Genomic DNA, 26319 nt, shown 5'->3' with positions numbered 1-26319 from the left:
TGGGAACGTCACCTTGTGTTCCTTTCGAATGTTCCTCTAATCGCAGGGAACGATCATGGCTACAGGGTGGCTGAGGCAAGTTTTCCCAACAAAATTGTCACAGGACAGCTCTTGTCACCATGAAGAACGAGCACACGGGCTGCCACAACACAAAAATGCTGCTCCGCCCGCGACTCCCGGGCCTTTTTCTCACCAGGGCACGTTTCTGTTTTCTTAAAACTTCCTCCTCATAAGTCGAGGTGATAATCCTATGTCCTTTGAGAAAAATCGATGCAGATTCCACCATATGAACCCCCAAAAGCAGTCACTGTAAACTTCTGAGTTTGCCTGTCTGCCTTGAATACTGCTGGCCCAGCGGACCCCCCAGAATCCACAATGTGGATGGGCCTGTCTTTTGGAAAGTTCCCCTCTGACACTCAGGGTCAGAGGACTTGCTGCCACCTCTAGTGATCGCAGCCGCATCCTAAAGCGTGTCGATTGGAATAAGCCTGTGCACACACAAAGCTGAACCCCAGTTCAACACGTCGGACTTACTCCGTGTACTAGCATTTATTTTGAAGGAGAAAAATAATCACCGTAACTGTAAGTTCTAGTTCACACACTTCACACACACACACATACACACACACGTGGCAAACAACTCTTTTTCTAATAAGTAATTATCTGTGCCTGTACAGATAGCTCCCCAAACTTACTTGACTTGCTGCCCCCCTGTCGGGGCAAAAGCTACTCAGTGTTCCCCTGGCAATGGAAACCATGTACACTCTAGACTACAGCCCGGAACCCAGGATCAAGTCTAGCGGCCTGCTGCTTCAGCCACCGCCCCCTCCCGGGATCCTTGCAGTTCCCCCAAGGGGTGGCTTCACCCCCGTTGAGAAGCGCTGGCTATGGGTTAAACATAGCTCATTTCATGCTTGTTTCCACCGCACCTAAAGACATGTGAGTGAACTTGAGGTATCAGTAACGGTGTGGCCGCCCTCGTGCATGAAAACAAAGAACTCTCCATTGGGAAAATACGACTGTGTCCGCCCTAGCAACTTGTTGAAAACTTGGCAGTTATTTTCAATGTAATTATACTGCAAGCCACCTCAACTCCTCTTTGGTAGTAGACAGGGTGTAAATAAATTAAATAAATAAATATTAATGCGGTTATTAACTTGATAATTTTATGTGTGGTGTAGGCATGCAAGGAAATTAAAGATGAAGGCTGCTGAATGTGTTTGTGTTGGAGAATATGCAGAGTGGTGACTTATTCCCCGTATCATAAAGAGAGGATAGTGCACAAGAAGTAAGGCCATCTTCAGCAGCAAACTGAGTACTGTAAAAAAAAAAGTATGTGTGTGTGTGTGTGTGTGAGAGAGAGAGAGAGAGAGAGAGATATTTTTCCCCCCACCACGAGGTAAGTTAATAATATGTCACTATTATTTGTGCATTTTTAAAGCAGAAACCAAATCATGTATGTCCTAGATGGTAAGAAAGTAAAAGACGGAAAAACGAACTGATAAAACACTGCGGGCTAGGAACTTCTGCTGGAAAAAGCCACGTCTTTCCGGTCAGGTTCAAAGGTTTCGCTTTCACCTGTAGGGCTTCTTGGAGAAAAGAATAGAGATGCAGTGTAAATGTCTTACTTCCTCCACAGACCTTTGAAAATGCAACCCCAAGCTTGCGGAGCCCCGCCTCTCGGCTCACCAGTGCTCTCAAGGGAGCAGGCTGCTCTTATCGGAAGAGAGCAGCCAGGCGAGGGGCAGGCAGCACATGGAGAGGCCAGGGCGGTGTAATGGTCAAGGTCATTGGGCAGGTAGTGAAAGGCCTCTTGCTGTGCTAAACAAATGCAGTTTCCTTCCTGGCTTCCGCTGGAGCTAAATTTTGTTTTTCACATCTCTACTGAAATAAGAACAATGAGGATGCATAAGGCCAGTCTGCCTGTGAGGAGATGTGCATTAGATTATCATAAATCCTTGGATAAAAAGCTCAGTGGTCAATGAGAACAGACGTTCTTAGATGAAATAAAAGGTTTAATTAAAAGTACTGTCTCCAGGGAGACAGATGATTGAGCATGTTATTGAGTAGACATTAATTACCATAGAACGCAGAGGGAAGGAAATAAAGCAAAGACCATCCCATTCTTTTTTCTCCTCCCTTCATGTTCTAAAATCTGTATCTCTTTACGAAATTATCATAATGCGATGCTAGGAGGAAAATGTTTTCGCAGAGACACAATGTTCTTAGAACACCATTACTGCTTCTTAGGACAGTTGCAGCTGAATTGTGTATGAGCACAGTATTTTCTGTTAGAAATTAAGAGATCTGAAAGTACAAAATATACTGTCATGCTGAATAATGGTTAAGATGCTTTACAAATGCATAATGCATTGAATTTTATTAGTGAATGATTTGCACTTATTCTAAATATATATATGTACACATACACATATTCACACCTATATATGGTCTCTTTTGGTGTGCTTCAGCTTGTTTTCTTAGTAGCTTTAGTTTTGCATCTACAATGCAACAAGGGAAAACACCACAAAAGCATAAGGTCCTCATTAGCTACTAGACCACTTGTTTTGTATCAGTGAAATATGGCTGCCTATATAAATCATGCTTATGTGTGTGGCCACTGCCCTCGTTTTGATGTGGTTGAAAGAATGGAATGAGTCCTACATCCACACAGACAGAGGGTGGGGTCAAGAACACCCTTGACAAGAAAATAATGGGTCGGGTGTCTCTTTTAGTAGGCATTAACATACTTGAATTATGAGACCCGGCCTTCTCTCTGGTCGCATGGAGTATAAAACAATGCTCTGAATGATCTGTGCCTAGTGTGCCACTTGCAGGAGAAAGGCCGGGCGGTGGTGCATGTGCTGAGGGTGCCCGCACACCACTGCCAGCTCTGCTCCAAAGAAACAAAACATCCTAAAAAGACCGAAGCAACTTTTCATTTGTTTGCTTTCCAGTTTAATTTAGAACAAATTAATTTTCTCACCGAGTCCATTGAAACTTGGTCAGCCAATTGTTTAGGTGTTGATATAGACGTAGCTTCCGCTTTAAATGTGAAAAATTGCCTTTGGGGGATTCATTTGAACAGGGTAGTTGCCAAATACTGCCAGCTGTCATAATAAAGAAGAAGCGAACGACAGATTTACTCCTCCCCATATCAGAAGCCAAGCGCGGAGATGGCCATCAGATGAGCCAAAGGAAACGTGAGAGCTCAGCAGCATTTGCAAGCTATTTTCTTGCACCGCTCAGCCATTCCGAGGCTGGGCGTCAAAGTCCAAGCAGGTCATGACCATGCTCAGCACTGCTACACAAATATGAATGGGAGGCTACACTGTTGCTCTTAATATCACAAATGTACCACACAGAATATCCCTTCCACTATAATCCCAAAGAACCACTAGGGGGTGGTGACGATGGTAGTTAATGCATCTCATTGCTAGTAGACCAAATATACTAGCATCCTGTAAGAGGATATGTATTACACAGTACTGGAATTCTTTAAACATCAATTAATGAAAATACAGTCCAAGCTGGGCGATCACAGTAGAAATAACTGAAGTTGCATATATGCGCGATATTCAGTACGTAATATTGACCAAGCACTCGTTATCAGCCACGAACTGGGACAGGCATCAGTGACATAAACGGAAAAAAGTTTATATTTGGTCCCCATGAAATCTCTAAAGATGCACCTGATAAAGCGCCTGCACTGTCATTCGTGCTGCACTTTAATTGTCTGTAGAAGGGCAACATCTAGGTGAGGGTCCAAGCGACAATTGAGGCCATCTCGGGTGGCTTTGTGGAGTTTGCCGTGAAGATGAGAAGTGGGGGCTCGGGGAGGGGGGGCGTGATAAGACAGGCATCATCTAAAGAAGCTTTGTGTGGCAATTCGGTTTAGTCCCATCTAACAACCATGCTCGGGAGATTGGTTAAAGATATTCAAACGATGGTTTCTGTAGCTGCCGTGCAGCCCATAGCTGTCCCTTCATTGTCTTCTTCTTTGCAAGGCCATCCTTTCTAGAAGTATGTTGTTGAAAAGTGTCAACAAAATAATTTATGAAGGCATCAGACAACAAATATTTATTAGATGCATGCATCCCACCGGATGCTAAATGGGATTTGAAGCTGAATTAAACATAATCCCTGCCCTTGATGAGATCACAGTGGTATAGCAGACAAGCTGGCACATAATTATTCGGACAGAACGGAAGTGAGGGAAGTCATGAGAATGGGAAAAAGAAACTACATTGCTAGCTCAGAGGAGGGCAGGTCATCTCCCCACTGATAGATCACAGGGTCTCTCGGAGAAGAGGAGGCTGAGAGGCTGTGTTTCCGGCTGTGTCTCTTCATGTAGAGTCTGTATTCCGTTAGCCCATGCCGGCCAGAATTACACTTGAGCTGAAAATAACTTCTGCTCTTGATATATCCACACATATAAGTATGTATGAAATAAAGATTCTACCTCCCCCCAACACACACACACACACACACACACACACACACACACACACACACACAGTACTCTTGAGCATCCTAAGATTGTAGGTCTGCACCATCAAGGAAAGATGTAACCAGAACGATCCATTCACTCATTGTGCTTGGATGGGTCTTCCTTTTTAATGTCGCGGCAAGCAAAAACTGAGCCGGGATGGATTAAGTCAAAGGAAAAAATAATTTTTCAGAACAGAACTGAGATAAGCCTTGTTTAGTCTTTGAAGCATACTTGAGTTTGTTGGAAAATGAAGATCCATTAGTTCAGGGAAGTTAAAAAAAAAAGTCCTACCCAACCTACATCTAGGAAAATATTGATTGGAAATATGCTGAACTTTTAAACTTCTTGTAATTACGCACTGATTTTACAGGAAACAAGCCGGTAGAAATTACTCTTAACTCGTGTCCTGCTTTCCCATACAGTGTAACAGCACGGGCAGGCCACATTTGGAAGATGAATACTGGAGAGGAAAAATGTGAAGTGAAAGGCAATATTGAATCTCTAGACCCAGGCAATCATTCAAGACTGTGAGCCCCTCAGTAGCCCCTTCCAAGGTCTGGCATGGATACCACAGGGGTAGCGAAGGAGGAGTCTTCCCAATCCTTGAAGCTACATGCCTCTCCTGTATCAGCCCAGCGGCCCCTCGAAAGTTCCGATTCTGAAGATGGATAGATGTGTTCAATATAACATGAGATACCAATAAAGAAGGTGAAAGCAGGAGTAAGGGGGATATAAACTGAATGTTATGTCAGTAGTCCTCAGTACCTGTCTCTCAGGTATCCCTAGAGAAGAGGCACCTACTTGATGGGTAAAAGTCATGGCCTCGGGCCTTTCCTTTTGAGCAGTAGCCTTAGGGATCGTACTGTTGGCAAGGCTGCTAGGTGTTCCAGGAGTACTTTCCCGCCACTTGCCTGTGGACCTACCTACAGGATTTCATTTGACCAGTGAGATATTCATTGACATGGTGACGAAAAGTGTTCTTATGAAATTCCTGTCTCTGATCTTGTACCAAAATGCTTCAGGTGTCCAGTGATCTGAGGGAGACGGGAGCGATATGGAACAGACATGTACCCCATTCCTATGTTGGAGGCAAGTCTACCTGAGCCCAGTCAAGATTAGCCAACCTGCAGATGCGTGAGCAGCAAACACATGCTTGGCGTGTCCCGCAGTTTTCAGCTGGTTTCTTAGGCGGCGTTTGGTGGCAATAGCTGACTGATACATTCAGTCACTTTACCTAACAAATTAACCCACGCTAGCTTTCCCCTCACCTTTCATTTGACTTGTAGTTTGAGGACAGGACAATAGATCGCATTTTTAATTTTGATGGGTTGCATCCCTTATAGAACCTACATGACTAGTTGTTTTATAGCCACTTTATTTGACAATTAATTTTAACAGAACGATTGATTTAATTACAAGATTAAAGTCAAATTATACGTCTTGATCTGCAAATGGTGTGTTACGTATATGATAAGAACATTTTCATTACAATAGTAAACATGCACTTTGAATTTAAAATGGTTGCTACCCAGTGGGATTCCGCAATCTCTATTTGGAAGTTAGAATTATTTCTCATTAATAGCATACTACAGGGGATTGGTTTCCAGCTGCAATTGCATTCGATGTAACGCAGACATCAGAGAAACGGATGGGGTTAAAATGGCTATATTTTCATTATTTCATTTTCTCAAAAACCATAGCCAACAAACAGAACCCTCCACCCCAAGGAGGAAAATTAACCTTCTATTGAAGCTGGGGCAGTGCTGTTACTGCATTTGTCTTAATCCAATAAATGTTCCTCTCTTATCCTTAAAGTACAGGAACACTTACTCGATCCTCTAGGGAAAATGAAGATGACTGAGAATTAGTTCTTGCCTTTAAAATTCTTGCATTGACCTCCTATCAGACAGAGAGTGTTAGACGGGAGTGTAACACCTGTGATTGAATCTCCCTCTGGACCCCATGTGAATTGATTCTAAATTTGTAATTTTCTCAGCTTCTCTTAGATTGTGGTCTTTATCTGTTCTATATGGTCCTTGTTGTTGGCCCTTGTTTGTGGTGCCTTTGTTTTGTGTGTTTACCATGGGAAAACCTGGATGAGTGGAATTACAGAAATGCTAGCTGGCTTGATGAGTGCCTGGAGGCACTGAAGGGGAGGGGGGCAGGATGAGGAGTCCTCAAGTACTGGAAGGAAGAAAAGCTTCCCAAGTTGACCTGGTGATAAGAGAACACAGCCATTCCTGAGATGATTGAAGTTGAATTGTATGATATGGTCATTTGAGCTCAATGAAAACGAAATAAAATTCGTAAGTTAGGAAAGAAGTTACATTATCTTTTGAAAATACGTTAGTGTCTTCTAAGACGTGGTGAAGAGACCTAACAGGGAGGCTGTAGGTAGAACATCCCTACATTCCCCTCTAACAGTCACTCCGTGAGGTCCTTGTTATTGCATGTCATCAAGAAGGTTTTGTCTCATCGTAAAACACTCCCTGACAACCGCCTCCCAGAGTTTCTCCAGCTGTAACCCCCATCGGAGGTGATGGCTTCATCTTTTCTCTGATGGAGCCGCAGAAGCTTCCAGCCAAGCCATGGCTCCTTCAGGGCCCGGCATGGATGAAGGCCGCCTATAATTCCTAAATTTAATTGGAGAAAGGAAAACCAACCAGCCAAAAACCTTATAGCGTATCATCCGTGACTATAGACCTTTCCCAATTCAAAACATTAGACAAAACGGGAGCTTCTCATCAGCAAATTAAATGCCATTCATCCCCATTTACGGCTTAAGGATCCGTTCACTCTCATAGTTGGGGATTTCCCTTGCTCGCCTGCATCATCTGGAGCCTAACAGGAAACCATGCCTTCCTTCTGTAACGTTATACGATTGCTGACGTTGGAAATCTGCTTGGTACCCCAAAGTGTGACAGCTAGTGGAACCCAGCTGTTTGTTTATCACCTGCAAGTGCTCGTTAAAGCAGCGTCTTTGTTCCCTGCTCCGTTCTCTTATAGCCACCTTCCTTTTTGGTTCGGTAATTCTACATTTCTTTAAATACATCAGAAGGAACATTTTTGGTATCCTATGGACCATGCAAACATTTTGTCTTGCATTGGATCCCCGAAGCTTTGTGTACATCCTGGTGCATCAGGTGAGGCACATGAAAGTGAACAGCAAACCAAACAGAATGTAGTCTGTGCAGGTCCCCGAGAGGAACATGCGGCCTGGCTTGGTTCAGAGCCACACAGAGGCTTACATCAGCGGCAAAGTGACACCAGGTGAAATTTGCTATAGGACTGTGTAGAAGAGGTAAGGTGGTGGTTTTAGGATTCGCACATGCCCAAGTCTTACAGGTCAGTTGGAAAGGTTTTAATACTTTAGTGCAAGGAATGGGAGATGTTTTAATAATGAGAACCCATCCAAGACTGGCTTGGAGAGGCAAGGGGGAAGCCTGCAGCTGTGACCGCAGAGTAAGGGAACCATATGGGCATGGCAGCTATCTAAGTGAGGAGTCAACGAAGTCCACATGGAAGAAGCACACCAGCCAGTCTGATCCAAAGATGACAATAACAAAATGCACACATGGCTAAGGGAAAAACATCAGAGCTTAAATCGTGAACACCCAATTTGTAGAAGGCGATAGAGGATGGGGAAGCCCAAAGCCCATATGGAGAGCATCTAGTCAGATTAACCCCCTGCGAGAGCCCCTCTAGCCATGGGCCAGGGTCTCAAACAGCTTGATGCTGGCTTGAACTTGATACTCGGTCAGCTAACCTACCCCTTGACTGACCTGAATTTGCTCTAGGCTCAAGTATTTCTTGTTTGTTCCATGACAAAAATGTCTCCCCTGGCTTTTTAACTATGGCTGGTGGTCTTTTCTTCCTTACAAATATTTGTACCTCTATTTGCATGTTCTTGTTATTTCATCCTCACCACTTTATTTTGGTTTTGTGCTTGATAGTTTCTGTTGAGTTTCCCACTTGGTAAGTTGGAGACCACAGCTGTTCAGAGGCAGTGTGATGACATAAGAAAAGCCATGCCAGGAGCTGGGTCAAAGGGCAACTGAGAGAAATCAGTGGGTGCCCAAGAAGCATGCTATGTGCGGCGTCATAGATTGGCTTGATAGCAAGGGTCAGGTAAGTTTGGTGACAGTGGTGTATTCTCTGAGCTTCTGGCTGTACATGAAGCTTTTAAAATTTTTGAAAAAGCTCCTAATCAAGGAACTTTCCCCCAGAACTTTCTGTTAGAGCTACTCTCGCCTGGTGGTCTTCCTGTGCATTCGCTGTGCACCTGGGCATTAGACCTGGCCATCTTTAACTCATGTCTAGGAGGTTCCCAAAGCCCATTTGGTTGGCTTGGTTGGTATTTGAAGCACTATGAAGTCTTCCTGGAGCCAGGCCCCCTCAAGAAGCACGTGTTATCTGCCAGGGAATCAGAAGGTATCTATAGTGGAATCAGGTCCACACCAGCCTCCCTTAGCTTACAGGTAAACTGGGGTCTGCATGGGGCAGGTGTCTTTACCAACAAGCTACGTTCATTGTACTGCTAATTAGCTTTTATGCTTCATGTTTTTTTCAGAAGGCAGGGTTGTTTTTTAGAGCCCTAAAGGGCTGGGACCATGGCATGCAAAGTATTTAGGATGTTAACGATTCTGGAAGTAGTTTACCTGAGACTCAACTTCCCTCTGGTTCCTTCTGTACCTAGAATCAGGCCTATTACACTTCCTTTCTTATGACATCAAGCTAATAGAGTTCCTCTTGGCTCTTCCATTTACATAAAAACATGTCCATGCACTTTAACCACTGGACTGCTGCTTTTAACTTACTTTGGCATTGGTTTCAAGTCCACATTTAGCTGAAAGAAGCAAAAACAAAAGGCTTTATAATTTCTCAATATGAAAAATAGAAGTACTTGTTTTGTGGGGAAAACACAACAAGATGTGATCTGGATTTTAAAAGTATATTATTTTTATGACAAAAATTATGTATCCATTGCTTTGGTTCTCATCTAAAAATGAATAAGCAGTAGTCAATATCACTACACTCTTGATTTTGCTAATTTTGGGATATAGGTACTGTAAGTGGGCATCATTGGGAGTGGGGCATGTTGTTTAAAGGAAACCAGGCTCTGAATTATTTTACTTTGTTAGTTTTGATTCCAAATTACTATTCCATTAGGACATTTGCATATTGAACAGCCAATAAAGAATAGCCTTTTGTGTCATTTGTTTTCCTGTATTGCATTCATCCTTAATGAAAATTGTTCTTTGATAAGTTCAGCCAGAGATCAGCCTCAGCTTTAGTGCTTGACCTTCTCTGCTCCTTTTGTGGGGCTGGGATTCAGAAACACGGAGAGAAGAAGAGTGTCTCCCAATTACAGACATTTTATAAAGTCTTCCCTCATTTATTTGGTTCCATTGTTTTTAAATGACTATCTGTGTGCTTTGTCAAGAAGGGACATACATTTAAAAGTATCAACATTTAGAGGACTCACTGGAAGAAACCTACCACCCCCACCCCACCCCCCCACACTGAGAGTGCATATAGGTATAGCTTCGTTTCCTCCCAGGAACTGCTCCCCTACCTATTGCAGCATTAGTTTATACTTTTCTTTTGCTGCAAGGTGGGCAGTCCACACCCGGCTGCCATTTCCTGGAATACAAATGAGGGTGTCTGATCCTGGAAAGGTTTACAGTTTTGAAAACCCCCTGTAGCAGTTGCTCGGAGTGAATTCCACTTTGTGGCAATGGGTCTGGTGTTTTGTTTTGGTAGATGAGTCATGGGTAAGAGGCAGCTTTAGGTTCAGCCTCAATCTGGAGCGTATTCCAGAAGACTTCATTTTTAACTAGCAGTGTTATCATCTCTGATTCCGTTTTCAGCCTTACCTATGTCATGAGGCAGGCAAAATATGTTACAAGATAATTTACTGGCTTGTGAATCACCCAGAGTTCTGCTGGTTTCATTTATAAACCAGTAGCCAAAAAGAGTAAAAATGAAGCTCATTGCCATCCAGTTAATCCTGACGCACAGCGATATCAAAGTACCCGTGTGGGTTTCGGGCCTATACACCTTTATGAGAGCAGAAAACTTCATTTTGCTCCAATGAGATAGCTGGTGGGCTCAAACTTCTGACCTTTTGGCTCCTTAGGTTGAAAAGCCTTCTGCCATTTATTACAAAAATCATCCTTAGATCTCCATTCACCTTGGCACATGCCAGCGCATCCCTGCGTCTTTCTCTTTTCTTTGTTCTGTGAGAAGCTCAGTCTCCAATGCAAAGCCTCCCTGCTGCCGAGATGAACCTCTGAGTCCCACTCTAGGATGATATTCCAATTCTGAATTTTATGTAATCCAATTGGCCAAAAATCTTTAATGCTTATAATAGCTAACCAGTGCTTTTCCAGAAGATCAAAAAATTTCAGAAAATTAAGTGTCTTGCAGGTGTCTCCTCCCTTCCATTGTTGTAAAAATGTGTTTAGTTGTAACAAAAAAGTTTCATCACCTTAAATCCCCTAGAATTTACATAGGCACAAGTTAACAATAGTTCAGCGTATTATAAAATATCCTGCCAGAATTGCCTAGGGCTTTTGCTGTGTCTGTGTGTGTGTGTGTGTGTGTGTGTGCGCGCCTAGGACTTTTGCTGTGTGTGTGTGTGTGTGTGTGTGTGCGCGCGCGCGCCTAGGACTTTTGCTGTGTGTGTGTGTGTGTGTGTAAACTGTACTCACTTTTTTTTTCCTTATGGCCCTATTGTTTGGGTTTTGATAATTGACAAAATGATTGCACGGGAAACACAACTCTTGCATAAAGCAAGCTGCTCACAACACACAGTAATTACACTTTGGGGAGGCAAGGCAAAGACATCCAGAGCTGGCTTGCGCTGAGCCAAGAGCGCAGCCTTTAATGAAATGAGGGCCCTAAAAGGTTCAGCTAGGATGCTTTCAGGCCTGACCTGGGCTTCTGGGAAATGGAGCGCTGGCCCTGCAGCCGGGTGCACTCCCCTGGGCTTTGGGAGGCTGGGTTATGACTACTTGCGTGCGTGAATCAAGTGCTGTTTGCAATACAAGAACATTTGTGATTCCAGAGACGGCTCCACTTAGGACAGCCTTACGCTAATCATCCGGAGGCTTCCATAGCCATCCATCTTCCAGCCTCTCTCCCCGTCTCTCACCCCCAGCAATTGCTTTGGATATTTTGTTTAGGGGATGCTTAGAACCGTAGCATAATCCTGCTATATGGATTCCTCCTCTGTCTCCTTGGCTACTTCTTGTGCATACACTCCGTAGCGCCCCCTTCAGATGCTACTCTGAATGAAACAGCAAGGCCTTACTCTATATGCTCAGGAAACTCTGAAGACGGACATTTCACAGGGAATGGTTTTGCCCAGAGGTGACTCTTGATAAGTATTTATTTGTTTGTGAACAGCAATGCTTGTCATTCTTGAGGACAAGGAATGGGCCACTCGCATTTCTGGATTCCCACTGTGATATAAATTGACTAGGCTTCAGGACACAGGGAATGTTGGGGCAAAATGAACAACTAAATAGGGTGGGAATTAACTGAATGGGAAGAAAAAGGGAAGGGATGTAGATAGGATGATAACAGTACAATAGTTATAGGAACGAACAAACAAACAAAAAACAGCCGTGGTGGAAGAGAAGAAAGTTTTAGGGCTAGGACTGCATAGATTAAAACATTCGACATACCTTGAAATGTAGGCAAGACATGACGGTCAACATCTGCTGACCCATTGATTCTGTAGTATTTTTCTCTCTCACACACAGCCTGACGTAACATAAATAATGCCGCTATAAATTATGAGTTATTACTGGGGCTCAAAATCAATCGAGTGGATTGTATTCATTTTTTAAAAAGAATAAGTAGTAGCCAAAGTATCAGAATGTATTGCACTCTGAGTCAGCATTGTCTTAGGGAACATTAATTTATGTATGTGAGTGTTTGCATGTTTGCATGTTATATATGTCTAAATAGGTACTAGATACCGGATCACAGCACTTCCCAAACTTGATATAATATAAGCACTACTCGCAGCAGCGTTTGCTTGTGATTTGAGGTACATGATACAATTTAAATCTGCGAACTGATCAACTTAATCACACGTGATTCGCCCTGACATATCTTGGTACCTCAGTGAAGACTTAATGTTAACTCAATGAGGAATCGGGTCATCATCTCTCCTAGGAGCCTTGGTGGCAGAGTGGGTGATGCATTGGGCGGCCAAGCACAAGGTCAGCAATTCAAACCCACTGGCCTCTCCGCAGGAGATAGATGAGGCTCGTTGCCTCCCATGCACACTCACAGCCTTGGAAAGCCACAGTTCTGCCTTGCCTTCCAGGGTCACTCTGAGTCATGGTGAACTTGTTGGCAGTGAGTAAGGAGCAGGGAGTAGGCCAGCAAAAGGGGAGCTGGGCTAGGCTACATCTATGGTTCCTGTAACCCTATGACTTTATGCTATTATAATTCTCTTCATGCAGATCTTAATATGTATAAGCATTTCAATGAGTGAAATATGGGGTCGTAATGGTCAAAGACGATGCCAGATATTTGGTTATGTAGATCTTTGATGGAGCCCTGGTGGCTCAGCTGCTCATTGAAAGGTTGGTAGTTCTAGCCCAGCAGCCATTCCACCTTCACAAATACCCAGGGCAAAAGGAGTTGGGGGCACATGTGTGGTGCATGCAGGTTGCCAAGAAGGTCTGCTGGCTGCGTGGCAGGCGCAGAACGAGCAGCCGGCCCGGGAGGAAGAGAGGACAGGAAGTCCTCGGCGGTCATTTGTAAAAGGCCAGGAGGACTTGGACTTTCTCTCTGAGTGGTATGGGAGGTGGCTGCAAGGTTTTGAGCATTTGTTTTAACAGGACCTTTCTAGCTGCTGTGTTGAAAAGCCGCCAGAGGAGGAGAAAATTAGAAGCAGGGAGTCAGAAAAAAGGTAGCATCAGTAGCATCAGCAGAGAAGCTGTGGTGGAGAGAGAGGGCGAGGGTCCTGAGTGTGTTTCTTGGCCAGAGCGGGCAGCGTTGCGATGGATGTGATGCAGAACAAGACAGGAGGAGGAGCTGCAGGATGGCCTTGAGGTCTGTTGAGGATAAAGTCGGCCCTTTGCTCAGATGGAGCTGACTTCAGGAGGCACAGGTTAGGGGAGGATCCATTGGACTGCGATGATTTCGGCTCGAATGGCGTCACGAGGGAGAAATCTGTTATAGGAGGGCAGGGGTGGAGGGGTGGATTTATGAGTCACTGAGGTGCAAACAGTATTTAAAACCATGAGGTTAGACAGAGAATTTAAACAGAAAGCATGGGTGAGCAGAGAAGCAGTCTGAGGAGCAATCTCTGGAGCATCCTTAGTGAGAGCAGGAACAATAAGGACCAATAGGGAAATAGAGGCAAACCAGGAAACAGTGATCACAAAGAGAAAAACAGTGTGCAGTGGTTACGCATTGGACTACTAACCACAAGATAAGCACCTCTAAAACACAGCCACGCCCCAGGAGAAAGACAGGGCTTTTTATTTCCCTACAGATTTACCCTCTGAGAAACCCAGAGGGGCAGTCCTGCCCTGTCGTGCAGGGTGCTGAGTCAGAACTGACTCCATGGCAGGGAGTGAGGCCTTGACAGGTGGGTCCAACGTGACCGCCAGATCAGGTGAATGAAAAGTGAGACTTGCCTGTCTGGCAGTGACGACGACTTCTCCAGTGATCATGCCTCTCTCAAAGGATCTTCTTCACCCCTCTCCCGAAGAGGAGGAGAGAAAACACAAGAAGAAGTGCCTGGTGCAGAGCCCCACTTCCTACTTTCATGGATGTCAATTGCCCAGGCTGCTATAAAATCACCACGGTCTTCAGCCATGCACAAACAGTAGTTTTGTGTGTTGGCTGCTCTACTGTCCTCTGTCAGCCGACAGGAGGAAAAGCAAGGCTCACAGGAGGATGATTCTTCAGACGGAAGCAGCACTAAAAGATGACCCTGAATCAAGATGAGTGGGAAGCCATTCTAATAAACCCATTTTGGATACATCCCCCCAAAAAAGTGTTGAAGCATTGGCTTTAGCAATGCGGAAGTGATTGCTGATCAGAGCTATAAATATAGTGTACATTCACATATATACATATGCATACACACATGTGTGTGCACACACACACATACACATATAAAACAATATCGCCACTAGGGTTCCAGCTCATGTTGTTTATTCCAGACAAACGTGTTTAGACATGTCTGTGATCTCTCAGATCACAGCATTGTCTTTGTCTCACTAGGGTACCACCCATCAAAAAAACAGGTCCAATCCAAGTAGTAGCTTCCAAGAGACAGAAAGACTCAGCTCAGAGGTTTGTGGCAACTATTTTGGGAGATTTCTAAGGGCCAATCTTGATATATTTTCTCAAAAAAAAACATAGGACAATTGCAGACGCTTATGATGAAGAAACTTTAAGAATATTGAAAACAGCTTTGGTGGAAACAAACAAACAAGAAAACACCCCCAAAAAATTTGCCAAAATCTGTTTTCCCATCACAACAATGCACTTACTCATTCTTTGAGTGTCTCCAGGGCTGTCCCAAGAGAATTTTGTTGGGAAACCTTGCCACATTTCCCCTACAGCTGAGACTTTGCCCCTCCAGACCTCTTTCTATTCCCCAAACTCAAAGAACATTGAAAAGGAACATGGCTTGAGTCCCTCAAGGTGCCCGGACTGCGGTTTGATGTGGTGCAAACTGAGGAGCACAGAATTCTCCAGGGAAGAGCCAGCAAGAGATTGAGAAGTGCAGAGACCTAGATGGTGGGAGCTTTTGTGAAGAAACAATAGTTTCATGTTTTGATTTCTTTGTTGTTGCTTAATAACATTTAAAATTATTTTTAGCAAGACCTGTGTAATGGTTATTATATTAAAATTTATATATAATAAACATGATGATAGGTTATATAACATACACACACACACACACACACACACAAAGGCACTGAGAGGCTTCAGAAGTTCCTGGGAAAATGCCATTATTTTTAATTCAAATTTTCTATGACCTTTTTTAAGTCCCTGGTGTGTGCATGCATACGGTATATATATTATAAACTGTGTATGTATGTTTTATATATGATTACAGACATGTGTTTACTCTTTCTAAAGCTGGACAGTACAATAGCGTAGCAAATCGTTCTTGTACCTGCATTAAACCCTTTAAAACATTTAGTTTTTAATGATAAGAAGTTGTAGAAGTGCAGTGGGAAATAGTGCAGAGAAATATAAATCAGAAAACAATCGTGTATACTCCTGTGCTCCTCCATAACCAGCCTTTGTACCTTGCCAATCGATGAGCAGAGATGAGGGCGAAGGGTAAGATAGCTACGTAGGTAGACGGGTAAGTGCGGGCGTGGGTACAGTGAGAGATTCCTAAAGTGTAAGAGAATACATTTCTGCTTGTGATATTTGTTTTATAGTTTTTTGGTGGTATTAGATGCCATCGAGGCAGCTCTGACTCATGATAACCCTGTGCACAACAGAATCATATACTACATGATCCTGCCCCATCCTCACAATTGCCCCCATGCCTGAGCCCATCAATGCAGCCACTGTGTTAATCCAGCTCACTGAGGGCCTTCCTCCTTTTTACTGCCACTCCACTGTACCAAAGATGATGTTCTTCCCCAGGGACTGGTCCTTCCTGATGATATGTCCAAAGTATGTAAGACGAAGGCTTCCCGTCCTTATTGGTTCGTCTTGTTGGCATTTCATGGTGCTTTCAGTATTCTTCTCCAGCACCACAATACAAATACATCAATTGTGCTACAGTCTTCCTTATTCAGTGTCCACCTTTCACGGGCATGTGCTGCAGTGGAGCATACCATGGCTTGGGTCAGGGGCACCTTAGTTCTCAAAGTAACGTTCTTGCTCTTCAAAACTCTAAAGAGCTCTTCTGCAGCAGGTTTGCCTAATGCATTACAACGTTTGATCTCTCAGCTGCTGCTTCCATGAGCATTGATTGTATCCAAGCAAGACAAAATCCTTGACAACTCCACTCTTTTCTCCATGGATCATGGGCTTAACCTATCGGTCCATTTGTGAGGAGGATTTTAGTCTGCCCTACATTGAGTTGAGATCAATACTGAAGGCTACAATCTTTTATCTCCATCAACAAATTCTTCCGTTCCACCTTATTTTCAGCAAGCAAGGTTGTGTCATCTGCATACCCCAGGTTGTTAATAAGCCTTACTCCAGTCCTGATGCCACTCTTCTTCAAATAATCCAGTTTCTCTGATGATTTGCTTGGCATTTAGATTGAACAAGGGTGGCGAGAGGATACAGCCTGACCCACATCTTCCCTGATTTTAAGCCATGCAGTGTTCCCTTGTTCTGTTCACACAACTGCCTCTTGATCCATGTACAAGTTCCTCCTGAGCACAATGAGGTGTTCTGGAATTCCCATTCTTCTCAAGGTTATCCACAGTTTATTGTGGTCCACACAGTCAAATGCATTGGCATCGCCAATGAAACACAAGTAAGCACCTTTCTGGGATTTTCTGTTTTGAGCCAAGATCCATCTGACATCAGCAGTGATGTCCCTTGTTCCACATCCTCTTCTGAATCCAGCCTGAACTTCTGGCAGTTCCCTGTCAAGTTACTGCTTTGATTGTTGGATGATCTTGAGCAAAATTTTACTTGTGTGCAACCTCGATAGTTTGAGCATTCTGTTGGGTCACCTTTCTTTGGAATGGGAACAAATATGGATTGCTTCCAGCCCATTGGCCAGGTCTTTCAAATGTCCTGGCACAGATGAGTGAGAGCGTTCAGTGCTTCTCCGGCATTCTGAAATATCAGGGTGTGTTCTGTCAATTCCTGGAACCTTGTTCTTGGTTAATGCATTCAGTTAATGCATTAGTGCAGTTTGAACTTCTTCCTACAGCACCATTGGTTCCTGCTCATATGCTGTCTCCTGAAATGGTGGGATGTCCACTAGTGGTAACAGCTCTAGACAATGAAGACATGCACATACCCAGGCCGCATGGGCACCTGGCCTGAGACGGGCTGTCGAAACCTAAGAGGCTTTGTAAGAGGGAGCTCCAATGAATCCGAGGGAAAAAATGGAATTAATAAAGAATTCTATTTTCCCATGAATGTTTGAAGCCCCTTCATAGGTAACATTATGACTTCCAGTGGCGAAAAATTAGAAACAATGATGATAAATAATACAAAAGGAATTCATAGGTGTTCCTTTACCAAACCTGCTTTGCCTCTTGGGGTGTTTTGTTCCCCTGGGAGTCTGCAGGGGACACGTAAGGGAAATCGCCAACAGAAAGTAGAAAGAACTCCGCTCCTGAAGCCAGGAAGCCAGGGAAGACCCAAGGTCTGAAGTCTGTTAGGTTCTTCCTATCATTCACCAGAAACAAGCAAAACCACAAGCCCCTGGCAACAGATCCACTCAGACTCACAGTGACCCTTCAAGACAGTAGAACAGTGCCACAGGGGTCCGTCTGGTGGCTGCAACTCTGTGGAAGTAACCACGTGTTTCTCCCCCGAAGTGCTGGCCAACCACAGACTGACCTTCCAGTGCACAGCCTCCTGCACAATCCGTTGCACCCAGGGCTCCTGCTACACCATTAACGTGCCACAGGGGAGCATTGTGGGTCCTTTCTTCCCTCCTGCTAAAGCAGCAAATGGTTGTCTGAATAGATTTGAGTTGAACTTACAGAGTTGTCAGTTGAACTAAGATTATTGAAAAGAGACATTCAGCATATTGATTTTTTTGGTACATTAGGTAAAAGAACATTTATTTCTCACAGAGGAAATGGCTATGTTAACTACAGTAATGTCTTCCTTCTCCATTGGGAAGTTGGGTATAATTAGAGACCACTAATTATTGCTTGAGCCTGGTGTAACATAAGAAAGGTATAAAACATTACGGAACTGGAGTGGAGAATGTGAAATTGCATGGTGTCTTGCCTTATTGTCGCGAGCTGTCTTGGAATGTTTTGTGGCCGGATCTAGTGGAAGCTGAGGCACAGTCGCACGGTATAATTGAGCCAGTAAGAGCCTAACATTGTGGCCATCATACTTAAACTCCCCGGGACCCCACCTTGACATTTGTGGATGGCTAACATGGTCCTATTTGACTGTCATGTAGTCAGACAGCCACGTGGGTCAAGAGACGCAGCATTTTGGGAGCAGGATGCAAACTACTGTACAAACCCTTGGAACGGAAGCACTCCATGTTAGCCAAGGGCTTTTCTGTTGTTTGTAGTTGATGCATTTTCAACTCTCTGACACGAGGGACTTAGAAAGATAAATTAAGAATCAAGGGAAAAGATAACCATAATACTGTTATCTCTAGTTTGCGCCCACCACCCATGTGATAAATGAAGGGGGTCAGTTCAAGTTTCGACTATCAATCTTATGGAGAGTTAGATACAGTTGCTAAACGAAAATGGATTTGATTATAAAATAAAGTAGTGCGAAGGTATTATTCAAGCAGAATTGGCCCTTGTGTCATTTGGTCCAGGATAGAACACAAAAAGAAAAGAAAACAGAGAAGCTTCCTATCATTTCTCTTACCATGGTAGTCATTGGCTTATAAACAGAAAAGCTATTTTTAAAAATTTATATTAATCTAGTAGATTTTTATTAGAATAAACTAAGCCAAATCCCAGAGAGACCCACTAACAAATGATTGTGAAATGCTATTGATTCTAAATCAGGCATTTGAGAAGACAAAATGAAGGCAAAGTGTTTATATTTAGTATTTCACTCCGATATTCCACTTAAAAAAAGATATATCTGGTTTGAATCAAATAATGAGATTTGTTTCTTAGAATAATAATATAATGAGTTCATTAAAAAAGTACCTGGTAATAGGTTGATTAAATTAAGCGATAACATTCCGTTTCTTTCAAACAAGCTGTTGTCGAAATCTTTACGGCTGGCTTCATTCAGAATACAGTTAAGTGGAAGAACTCTTCCTAAACAGTGAGGCGTGGGCAGTTTCCTCTTTTTTGATGGGGTTGAAAGTGCCATGTCGGTTGGATCAGACCCCTCAATCTTTGTTTCATTTTTTAATTACGGGCCCTTTGCTCCTTCTGACTTCATCGCTGTTGTTTTGAGCCTGGCATTCAGACACTCACGGTATTTTTTTAATGTGTAATTTTACATGAGATCCCCCCCCTCCCCCAGAGTACACGTCAGAGGAGATGCCCTACACTTCCTTACAGAAAGGAAGGAACCACGGACCTCCTGGGATCTCTCCCTTGCAGACTCTCCTGTTGCTCACTCTGCCCGGGTCTCCCATTGCTGTCCGGGCAGCAGGAGCAGCTCCCAGCAGGATGGCCAGGTGGAACGCACTTTTCCATCCATTCCACGACTGTGTCCTGCCAAACACTTGGGACCAAATATGATCAACTACATTCTTCTCACTAGAGACCTATGGACTACATGTGTCTTGTGCTATCATACTCAGTGTTCTTTATTCTTCTTCTTAGTAACAGGACATCAATAATCCCAGTGAAAAATCGTCTTGTTTAGGTCCAGGAAACAGAATGGCACCGAAGGTGCAGCTTGAAAGCAGCGTTTTGAGAAGCTGAAATTTAATTCAGTGAATATCCATTACAAATCACATTTCTGTAACACGAAAAGAAAATGATCTTTTTAAAGGACTCGTTGCCCCTTCTATAGTCATTACCTTATGTAGTGAATGTTATAACAATTAGAGACGCCAAATATGTCCCAGAAGTAAATAAGTTTATTCACCAAGCACTACTTATTTATCTGTCAAATGAAGATGTTGGGGATTACATTATCTCGAAGGTCTTGCCGTCCTGTCCCAGGGCCGCCAGAATGTAGCTGATTTGGTGGCTTTAAGAGGAGCCGGGGCGCTGCAGTGGTTCTGCATTGATGGGGCTGTTATCCACATGGTCGGCAGTTTGAAACCCCCAGCAACTCCACAGGAGAAAGACTGGGCTTTCTACTCCTGTAAACCTTACCATCTTGAAACCCACAGGGGCAGTAGCTGTGAGTCACCATTGACTTGATGGCAGTGAATTTGGTTGGGTTTTCGGTTTGGTGGTTTTAAAGAATGGAAGCACATTGAAAGGAGTCTAAACTCAGAGGTTTGAGGTGTGTGTGTGTGTGTGTGTGTGTGTGTGTGTGTGTGTGTGTGTGTGTGTCTCCTGTCTCCTCTCGCTCAGCTCCTAGTGGCTGGTAGCTATCCTAGGGGTTCTTTTGCTTCGTGAAGAGGGACCCCCTCATCATGCCGTGTCTACCTCACTCTATTTGTGTGTCACTCCCTGGTTATAAAACACAGCTCACTGGACCCAAAAGATAACAAAAGGAAGACCCTATGACCCCAACAATGTGACAGTGGTTAGGGCTTCAACATATCTTTCTGGAAGATGCAGCCCAACTGAAGGCACGTCTCGTGTGGTACCTCACATTTCTCCCGCCTCACACCCAGCCATTTTATAATTCAGAATATTCTGCTGATTTGTCAAATGCCTATGGGGTGTGTCAAATTGTGTGACTCTCCCCCATCAAATGATCATCTCTGAGGACCATAAGTAATAGTAACCCCTCAGAGCTCGGTGCCCCTCCCCAGTGCCAGAGGTGCGGTGGTGACCCCTGTGCCTACCCCCCAAAAGCAGTGCAGCTCCGAGAGGGCCAAAAGGCCTACCTGGCTGGTTCTCAAATCGGACAAAGACAAAACCAATCACCTGGAGGAGGAATTCCACGTGCCTGCTGCCATCATGGCGTCCCAGGATTCGTGCCTACAGTGCTAGTTAGACAACACGGAGAGCCGAATAAATGTGGCATGCCATCATGTTGGTGGCACATCAGTAGCTCACAGTTGTAGCCGGGACTACTAGAGAGAAAGAGGGATACAGACATAGAACATGACAGCATATTAGAAAAAGTTCTAGACTTGGTTCTGGGTCCTCCCACCACCTTTGCTGGGAAGACTCAGAACCAGGCAGCGTGGGAGCTCAATTTCCATTCTGGCCATGCCAGCAAGGCCTTGGGGGTGAGAAGACTCTTGCCAAAGTTGGTTAGGGAAGAAGATTGGTTAGGTATTCGACTGAGAGTACCATTTGGTGGGGAGGAAATCTGTTTTCCTTGTTGGTCAGTGGTCAAACAGAGCTCACTGGTGGCTGTGTGAAGACTCAGTGAATGTGCAGCTCGCACTGTACACTGCTGCCTAACCCAAATCAAGTGCCCAGACCTGAAGCCCCACTGCAGCTCTGTGCTTGGAAATCAGGAATCTTGATACCGTGGTGTCCTCTCCTAAGTAAGAGCTAAAAAGGCCATGGTCAACTGTATTTGTCCATCTGCTTCTAGCATTCTGGCTTTGTTGAAGTACTTGCTTTCTTGTTCTCTCGCCATCTCAGTTTTGGTTGGACCTAGGGCCTGCCCTTGGCCTTGGGCAGTAAGAAATGTGTGATGGATGGCCAGCGCTTTTGTGCCAGCCCTTACGTCGGCAGAGCTTTGGTTGCATCATCAGTCATCACTCTTTCCTCCGTGTGCTTTGTCCCCAACAGCAAGGAGAACCTGACTGCTGTGCCCTGTCCCTGGAGACCACAGAGCCGCTCACCTTCGAGATCCCCCTGAATGACTCCGGTTCTGCGGGGCTCGGGGTGAGCTTGAAAGGGAACAAGTCCCGAGAAAGCGGAACAGACTTGGGGATTTTCATCAAATCCGTCATCCACGGAGGCGCTGCTTTTAAGGTAGGTGGGAATGACGTGTGCGGATAAGGAAAGGCAGCCCTTAGACTTGGGAGTGAGATGGGGCCAATCTCTGAAGGCCCGAGACCACTGAGGCCTTTCAGCCGGGTGTAGGGAGTTTATGTGAGAACAGAGACCTGGCAACCAACCTCGGGGGAGTTTTTTATTTCCTGGAGAGCCTTCTTTAAAAAAAAAAAAAAAGATGCTATATTGATTAGCATTCCTTTTTGCATTTCTCCTGTTACTTCGAGTTCATGGCCTGGCAGTCGAATCTAAAAATACACAATCAGGAACACAAAACTAAAAACAAGTAAACATAAAGGCAGCAAATAAGAGAATTGTTCATGCAAGAATGGAGGCTCGGCGGGGCCTGTGAGTGTAGTGTAAATTAAAGGTCATTTATCACATTTTTACACTTGAAGGTAACCAGGGTGCTGGGAAGGCATATTTGCCTTTGAACACTTGGAGAAGCATATCCATTTCCAGAAAGAAAGAAAGAAAGAAAGAAAGAAAGAAAGAAAGAAAGAAAGAAAGAAAGGAGGGAGGGAGGGAGGGAGGGAGGGAGGGAGGGAGGGAGGGAGCGAGGGAGGGAGGGAGGAAGGAAGAAAATGATTTGGCCCTTTCACGTTCGGGGGGTGGTGGTGTTGGGGTGGGGGGGGGTAATTGTACCAATTAACAGGAACCCCTTCAGCTTTGCTACCGACTTGGCTGTGCTCTAACAAGCTCAACCATGAATGTTCTGTGTGTGAATCTGGGCAAAGACCTTGACATTCTACACCCCACTTCCTTACCTGTGGGAGAAGTAGGATAAATAGCATTCAGTGTGTGAGATCCTAAGGTGATGCACGGGGTTCAAAGTTAAGGGGTTGCTCCCCAAAAGGTAGATAGTTCAAGTGCACCTGCTGTCACAGAGTCTAGAGGAGGCTGTGCACTGCCACGAAAAATAGTCTTGGGGACCACGCGGAGCCGTCCTGTTTGCCCTCTAAGCTTGCTAGGAGTCAGATTCAACGCAGAGACAGTATGGGGATTGCTGTCGGTGGCTGGAGTGGTGTAAGGATTGCATAAGTTAATACATTTACAATAAAGGGATTGAGGAATTCCAGTGACTATGACATGGGAAGGAGCCCTGATGGGTCTGTGGGGAGCTTTGAATGTCTAACCGCAAGGTCAGCCGTTTGAAACTCACCAGGGACATCTAGGAGACTGTCTGCTCCCTTTCAAGGTTTCTAGCCTCCACAATCCAAAGGGGCAGTTCTCCTCTGTACTGTGGGAATCAACTGGCTGGCAGGGAGTTTTCATTTGGATGAAGCTGGAAAATGCACATTTGAGCGATAATAGCCATTATCTTGACCATCTCCACCATCTCAGGCCCTGGGTGAGATATTTTTTTAATCACTTTATTGGGGGCTTGAACAACTCTTATCATAATCCATACATCCATCATTGGGTCCAGCCCATTTCTACATTTGTTGCCCTCTTCATTCTCATAACATTTGTTTTCTACTTGAGGCCTTGGTATCAGCTCCTCATTTTCCCCTCCCTCCCCGTTCCCCTCTCCCTCATGAACCCTTGATAATTGATAAATTAGTATTATTTTGTCATGTCTTACACTGTCCGACGTCACCCTTGGAGTTTGAAACCTGCGTCTGCTCTCTACCTCTGTGGAGGTCATCCAGGCCCCCTCCCACTCTGAAGCCCAATTTCCTCCTTTGTAGATGAGCAGCCCCCCACTCTCAGGGATTTTGTGAGAGCCAAAGAGAGAATGCAGGTGAAGTGCCCAGCCTAGTGCCCCCGATAGAGTAAATATTAACGTGTGTGTGTGATTTTAAGGCTTTTTTGGCTTAAATAGTAGCTTTTAAAAAGAAATCTTGATATCATTAATGTGTGTCCTCTCCAAGCGAAAGCCAAAGAGGCCAAGGTAGATCTGATAAGAGCGCGTCTGGTTATGGAGCTGTGGCTCCCCAGATGCAGTTGCCTTCTTGTCCTTAGCATCTCACTTCATATTGAGGGGATGCCTTTTCCCTTGGGCAATAAGAAACAACTTTAGAATTTCACTCTTTCATCTGGTAGCTTTTCTGGCATAATAAAGAGTCAGACGATACTTCTTTCTATCCCTCACACCTCTCCTGTGCATCCAGGTTGGCTCAGAGCCAGGTTAAGGGGCTCTTTATCCCACCCTCAGTCTGCAGATTCCACCGGGTCCAGTTATCTGCCCTCCTCATGGAGCTGCAGCTGAACTTAGTATGTTCTTGCCATGCCATGACGGAATCATCGGAAATCACCCTCATTAGACCTGACCTTGGAGCATTGCCACGTTATACACACAGCAGTGGCTGAATTAAACCTCAGAGAGCAGAAAAATATACTCTGTCCACAGCGAGGCTCTCACCTGGGAGGGAGTGGGTGCAGAGAAAGGCCGAGAAATACTGCCAATCCTTCAATCAATGATATTCCCAGCTTTGCCCATCTGGTTCTGAAATATAGAAATGGGAGCAGAGGGAGACAAACTTCAGAACAACACCACAACCGACAGCACTGGACAAGGACTAGATGCTCAGTACATGCCAGACACCACGCGGAAGTCTTTGACATCACCTTTCTTCCTTCTTCACCTCCACACTGGGATGCTGTTATTACTGTGTCATGCTATCAAATGGGATGCTGCAGATTGCAGGGCTTTGTGAAGCTTCCAAACCGGACAACCAGAAACTTCTGTGGTAGTTACATAATCTGGTGCCAGCTTGAGACTATTAAGGGTGAAGGGGTGAAGTTTATTCTGTCATTCAGGTCATAGCTTAATGACCTCATTTGGAGGCACTAAGGAGATAAGTAGCTCACAGGAGGCAGGACACACATTCACTCCCTGTAAGACATTCCTGTTGGACACATGAAGCTACACTAGAGCCCTGGAGCTGAAGGAATCACGTGGAGACACCTGCCAGCACTGAGATGCTCCCACTGCCACTGGATCCACAAGACTTTCCACCCACTGGCCTGTGACCTTCCTGTACTTGGCATCACTGCATGTGTTGCGTGTGTCTGAAGAGGACTTTATAGATGATAGATTGGTATTGGACATATGGGCTAATATCGGGCTTTGATTAAACCAAATGTTGAACGCAGGCAGTCTGACTCTAGAGATTTACCCAACCCTTTGGTTGTTTTGCACGCCCAGTCCTCTAGTGGAAGGACCATCACGCTGGAGTTGTCCTTCCACAAGCCCCCTAACCATGTGTGTTTGCAGGCGGGCCCTTGGCCATAGTTGTAAATCCCGGCTTGGTATTACCCTTCTTCCTAGTGACAGCTCTGTTTGCAGAATTCATTCCAAGTAAAATTAAAACTGAGATGTCTTTTTCAGAAATTAAAAGCAAACATCTTTGCTCTTTTATGGACTATAACTTAAGTTCACCCAGATACTGGCGGGCAGCTTTAATATGTATATAAATGTTTGTGTAAAGTGAGCCTCTCCTTACCTAAGCACTTTCTAACTATCCTGTTTCTTGCAGGAAGATTTCACTTTCCATTTATGTAAATTTCTTTCCTGACACTGGTCTGCTGAGTCGGACAATCACACCATTAAACACCACCGGACAGAGCCGATCTGAACCAGTCAGGAGGCGTCAGGCATGGACTTAGCCTTGTTGTGGGTGCATCATGTGCAGTTGTGAGGTTTACCTTCTGCAGTGTTAAAGGGTAAATACCCGTGCGTGGCATACAAATGAACCTGATCAAATAAATCTGGGAAGCGGCGCTACTTTTTGCTTATTATTTTTTTTAAATTTTCTTTCTGCCCTTCCAATAAGCCACTGTTAACTCCTCAGAAAATTGCCACCTATTTTATGATTCAGGATTATGTCTTCTGGAAATTATTCTGAGACTTTGTTGCCGTCCCTGTTCAGCAGATACAAATGTAACGGAATGTAGCAGACTGTGGGGTCCCTGGGGGCACCCACACAGGAGCTAAGCCTGGGAACATCCACCTTAGCATCTGGCCCACGATTTTTACCAAAATCCACAGAATAATCTTGCTAGCGGAGCTCAGTCTTTTTCTCTGGGCCCTTCACACCACTAATTGGTTCTCAAGGTGTGTTTTCCTTTAGGGAAGGTGGATTTTGAAAACTGAACTACCTT

General features: G+C 44.5%; 1 protein-coding gene across 1 annotated transcript in view; it reads left to right on the top strand.

Moving 5' to 3' along the window:
• The window catches only part of PARD3B (par-3 family cell polarity regulator beta), a 1162664-nt gene that overhangs the window by 637933 nt on the left and 498412 nt on the right, over positions 1-26319 (top strand). Inside the window, exon 11 of the mRNA XM_075530369.1 lies at positions 22006-22191. Within this exon, the coding sequence (XP_075386484.1) occupies positions 22006-22191 (186 nt within the window). The remainder of the gene's footprint in view (positions 1-22005; positions 22192-26319) is intronic.

The sequence above is a fragment of the Tenrec ecaudatus genome, chromosome 13, assembly GCF_050624435.1.
Source record: "Tenrec ecaudatus isolate mTenEca1 chromosome 13, mTenEca1.hap1, whole genome shotgun sequence".
Taxonomy (NCBI): domain Eukaryota; kingdom Metazoa; phylum Chordata; class Mammalia; order Afrosoricida; family Tenrecidae; genus Tenrec; species Tenrec ecaudatus.
The sequence above is the reverse complement of the archived record's forward strand: the minus strand, read 5'-3'. Positions and strand labels throughout refer to the sequence as shown.